At 40.7% G+C, this 4,606-nt stretch overlaps 1 protein-coding gene across 1 annotated transcript; it reads right to left on the reverse strand.

Moving 5' to 3' along the window:
- Positions 1-3,312: 3,312 nt before the first annotated feature.
- Positions 3,313-4,596, reverse strand: ZBTB6 (zinc finger and BTB domain containing 6). The gene has a single exon (XM_009700338.1). The coding sequence runs from the start codon at positions 4,594-4,596 to the stop codon at positions 3,313-3,315; it is 1,284 nt and encodes a 427-aa protein (XP_009698640.1).
- Positions 4,597-4,606: the final 10 nt, after the last annotated feature.

Here is a 4,606-nt window from a genome sequence, read left to right on the forward strand (position 1 = left end):
GGCGGTGTCGGGAGCCCCTGGGTTGCTGCTTTACCACAGGCCACCCCAGAGAAAAGCCCGGGAGCAGCACCTCATTTCTCTGGTCACCCACAAAGATCAAAGCAGTTTTCTTAATGAAGACCAAGGCAGTGTAGAGTTGTGATTTCTGAGAAAGCATTCTTCTGACAGGTAGGTCAGACAGACCCTTCTGGAGGACGGAAAAAATGCTTTACTAAATGACTGCCACTTGAATATCATATTTTGTTTACAACATCTTGTTCACTCGCCATAGCAAGCCAAAATACTAAATACTAAGGTATGCACAGAATTATTTAACTGTGATTAGAAGAAAGCATATGTATTTCTGAAACAATGTCTTGTTCACATTTCATTTATTGTGTTACGACAGGACGAGTGGTTACATGTGTGGACAGGGAAAAGGAAACACCTTTAATGTGAACACGTGCACAAATTCAGTTTTCATTCACAAAGCTTACCAAGACACTCTAGCCACTGAACAAAACATGCTGTTGAGCCATCACCCAACGCAACTCCCTCTCATGTTTACATGCAATACAACAGCAGACCAAAATAACTTGCAATCCTGCTCCCACAGAAGATACACTTCAAAAGGTGAGCTTCTGTTCCCCCTTTGACACACAGGGAAATACCCAAGCATACACCCGTAAAAAACAGTCGAACAAAAAACAAGGCATGATCTTTTGAAGTGTTATCAATGAATACATACCTGGCAGAAATGCATATTAAGTGAACAAATTTAAGCACAGTTGAACCAAATCTCTCTCATAAATGCACAATACATTTATTTACTGAACTACAGTAGTAGCAGCCCAATGTAAAAAGGATGGGGGAGAGACATAAACTTTTTCCTTGTTTTATGACCTCTTCAAAGGATGAAGGAGTTTATTTTAGGTAACTAAGTCCGTAGCCACAAATGAAAAGCTACATACAAACCTGTACATGTACCCAAGTTAACATCTGTAAATACAGTAAGGGCAAGTGCAGGTACTAGCATGCTTTTGAAAATCAGACTTAATTTTTATGCAATTAGGAACCAAAAATTAATGGTATTCTGTGAAAACCAAGCAAACAATACTAATCACAAGGTCACAAAGGCTGTAAATAGTGACAGACTAATGAATGCAAACAGAAGACAGTGCTATAAAATGCAGTTACTTTGCAAAATGTCAGGCGGTCACACCATGAATGACTCCCAAGCCTTTTAACTACAGTAATTGTCATGACAATTACTATAGTTGAAAATCACCAAAATAAATTATCAACTTTTAATATGAAATAATATCAGAGATTGTGAAAGGTTTGGCCTTACGCTTAAAGTACTGGATAAAACAGGTGATTTTAATTCATGGTTACACTAGCTACTCAGTCAGGAGGTGTCATTTCTGTCGTTATTCATAGGGACACCCTGGTACGCGGACTTGGCATGCATGCCCTTTCCAGTGGTCCAACACAATGGAGTCCTTCACAAGTGAACTGTTTATGTAAAAGTCAGACATTTTTGTGAATTTTTGGAGGATTATGGCACTAGTGGTGTGCTCAGCTTCAGAATGCACCACTCGCCTATTCAGATTATATGTTTTTTGAGGAAGACATACACTGCGTACCGTAACAAGGCCTAGTACAAACTGAGACCTGCAAACATGGCTGAAATGCAACTAATATGTACTTTACATGTTAGTAATATCAGATGAAGAGCTTAAAAAAACCGCTCATGAAACAAGTTTTTAAAAACTCTTCAAGTGAAATTTCCAAGAGATGAAGACAGTAATAACGCTGGCGCAGGTGACTATGCCTATTACAGATAATAACAGGAAACTGCACGGTAGATACTGTACACACCTAACCCCTCACGTAGCTGATAAATAAAACCCCAAACAATGACGGGTGCACTCACAGACACAGGGATAGAAAGTAAGCGAAACCTGTTAACTGACATTAAAAACTATTGTCTTGGATTTTAAAAACAGCCAGGTTATGGAGCACATGGGCCAGACTTCTGGACTCAAAGCAAGAACTTCATAACTGCACTTCTGAAACCTGAAGGAAAGTGTACCCTCATGATACAGACAGGACTAAGAACTACTGCTTTTTGCTGACTGGAGAGAATCTAATGTAAGTACCATATCTCATATTAACCACTGAATTGACTCTTTATTCATATCACATTAAGTGGAAGAAACATACACCAGTCAAAGAGAGGTACAGGATAAAGATTGTGCATTACGGGGCTTTTGATGCTTGTGATGAAACTGAAATGACCTTTGACAAAGTACAAACACACCTATCCAAACACATACAGTTACTGTTTTACTGTATCACAGAATTAGAGTATGAGAAGACCTCTATGTCTAAGCTGTTCCTAATAAGATATAAAGGATTGTTTTTCAAAATTAACATAGAAACTGCTATTACGTAACAGCACACAGCTTTTTTTTTCACATTAGTTTATGTAAGATTTGTAAAAAATGAAGGCAAATGTTACAACTCAACAAACAGGACTAACTTAACAGGAATTAGTCAAATACAGGTGCAAAACAGTGGTATGACAGAAAAAAAAAGATCAGAAGAAAGAAGTTTAGGAAAATTCCTAACTCATTCATAAAACTGAAAGCAAGTCCTAATGAGACTATCCAGTTAAAAATGAACTGCAAGGCAATACTGTTTGTTTCTTTCTCTTTTCCCAATTCTGTATTTGCAAGAGGCAATTTGAAAGCTTCATTATTTTTTGTTTGTTGTGTGTTCTTTCTTAAATATCACAGACTTGAGTATGAAAACATGCCGCCTTTCTGTTGAAGGGTCTAGTAGTTTGGGCAAGTAAGGAGATGATGCCACCATAAATGATACATGAATTGGGTGACAATTCCTGACTTGGTGAATAAATACAAGCATCCCCTTTCCTTAGCCGTTACAGACCACGAACATCACGGCTTAGGTTTCAGCTTATTGCAATATCAGTAATAGTTTGAAAATTGGCAATGCCTGCCCTTGAAACAGGGGAGTGTAAAACATAATTGGGTGGGGGGAAATCAGAATGTGTCCAGAATAATAGAAGCACAAAATAATTTCCTGTATTTTGCAGCTTACTTTCAACTAGTAAACACCTTTTTCGCACTTAGAGCAACAGCATCCTCAATGCAGCAGGCAAGTTTGCTGCTCACAAGGCCTGTCTTTGATCACTAGTCACATATTTGTGCTTCTCTCTATTACGTGGCGATCTGTATCTAGAATTTCATCTAGAATTTCACTAGGTAGGAGCTTTTTGTGGAGCCTGGCTCCACAACCACCCATCTACTAATCGTAGTCTATTTTAACTTTTGTAATAGTGTTCAGGTTTGGTTTTTCACTGCTACTCCTTCCGTGAACAGAAGTTAAATGCTTTTTAAGAGCAGACTTGTGTTTGAAGTCCATGTCGCAACAATGACACTTGTAGGGCCTGTCACCACTGTGTATATTCAGGTGATCCTGAAGCGTGCTTTTGGCAGTGAAGGTCTTCAAGCACACCATGCACTGGAAGGGGCGGATACCCATGTGCCCCCGGATGTGTCTGTTGAGATTCTTTTTTTGCGTAAATGTTTTGCCACATTGCAAACACAAGAAGAGTTTGTGCATTTTTAGATGTCTGAGATAGTTCTCAAGATGGAGAAATCCCCTTGGACACTTCGGACACTGGTGCCGCCATGAATTGCCAGAATCATCCAGGCTCTGGAACCCATTCATCAGACTAGAAGTTCCTTCTGGATTGTCACTGACAAAAGCCTGAAAGTGATTTCCTGACATTTCTATATTTCTGCTTTCAACTGTAGAATTTATCAAGGAGTGCTGGGTTTCTGGAAAATATAAATTTGTTTTAGAGGAAGTGCAAGGCTGAGGAAAATGATCATTTTCTACATTCGCTACACTCATAGAATCCATTCTGAAGATACAGATTTCATCATCCTTATATCCGATTTCAACCGTTGATATTTCTGGGGTTTTTGTGTCCTTTCTTTCCGAGATCAAGCTCTGCACTGCAGGCCGCGAGATGTCCCCCTTCTCCTGTTTCACTGGATACTCGACATTCACTGGGCTGTCTTCAGAGATCTCAATTATTTCACAATCTTTATCTAAAACCTCATCCCTGTTTCTCAGTTCAGCGTCCGAAGAATGACACCTCTCTGCAGCCTGATTACCGTTCTCCATGGAAGCGTCGATTTCCAAGTATTTCGACAAAGCTTCGGTACACTTCTCCACAATGTGAACCATCTGGAGATAACTTGCAGCGGTGAGGTATTTCAGCAGCTCCTTCTTTTTGACTTCCAGAGCGCCCGTGTAACAAGACAGCAGCAGCTTTCTGCCCACCTCGGCGCTCTGCAGGATGGTGATCCGCACCTGCTTCGACTGATTGAGCAGAAACTGATCCCTCATAAAGGTGGAGCAGGCGGCGAAGATCACCTTGTGCCCCTGGAACTCCGTGTCGTTGATGTAAATGGAGACGTCGCAGAAGAGGTTCTGCTGCCGCAGGAGGTTCATCTTCTGCAGCACGGCATCCCCCTGCTGCTCGAACTGGAAGTGCAGCACCTCCGAGTCCGCAGCCATGGCGCCGCTC

Source organism: Cariama cristata, unplaced genomic scaffold (genome assembly GCF_000690535.1).
Source record: "Cariama cristata isolate BGI_N322 unplaced genomic scaffold, ASM69053v1 scaffold10915, whole genome shotgun sequence".
NCBI lineage: Eukaryota > Metazoa > Chordata > Aves > Cariamiformes > Cariamidae > Cariama > Cariama cristata.

Excerpts from the sequence above, each read along its gene's own strand:
- ZBTB6 (XM_009700338.1), bottom strand. The coding sequence starts at position 4,596 with ATGGCTGCGGACTCGGAGGTGCTGCACTTCCAGTTCGAGCAGCAGGGG.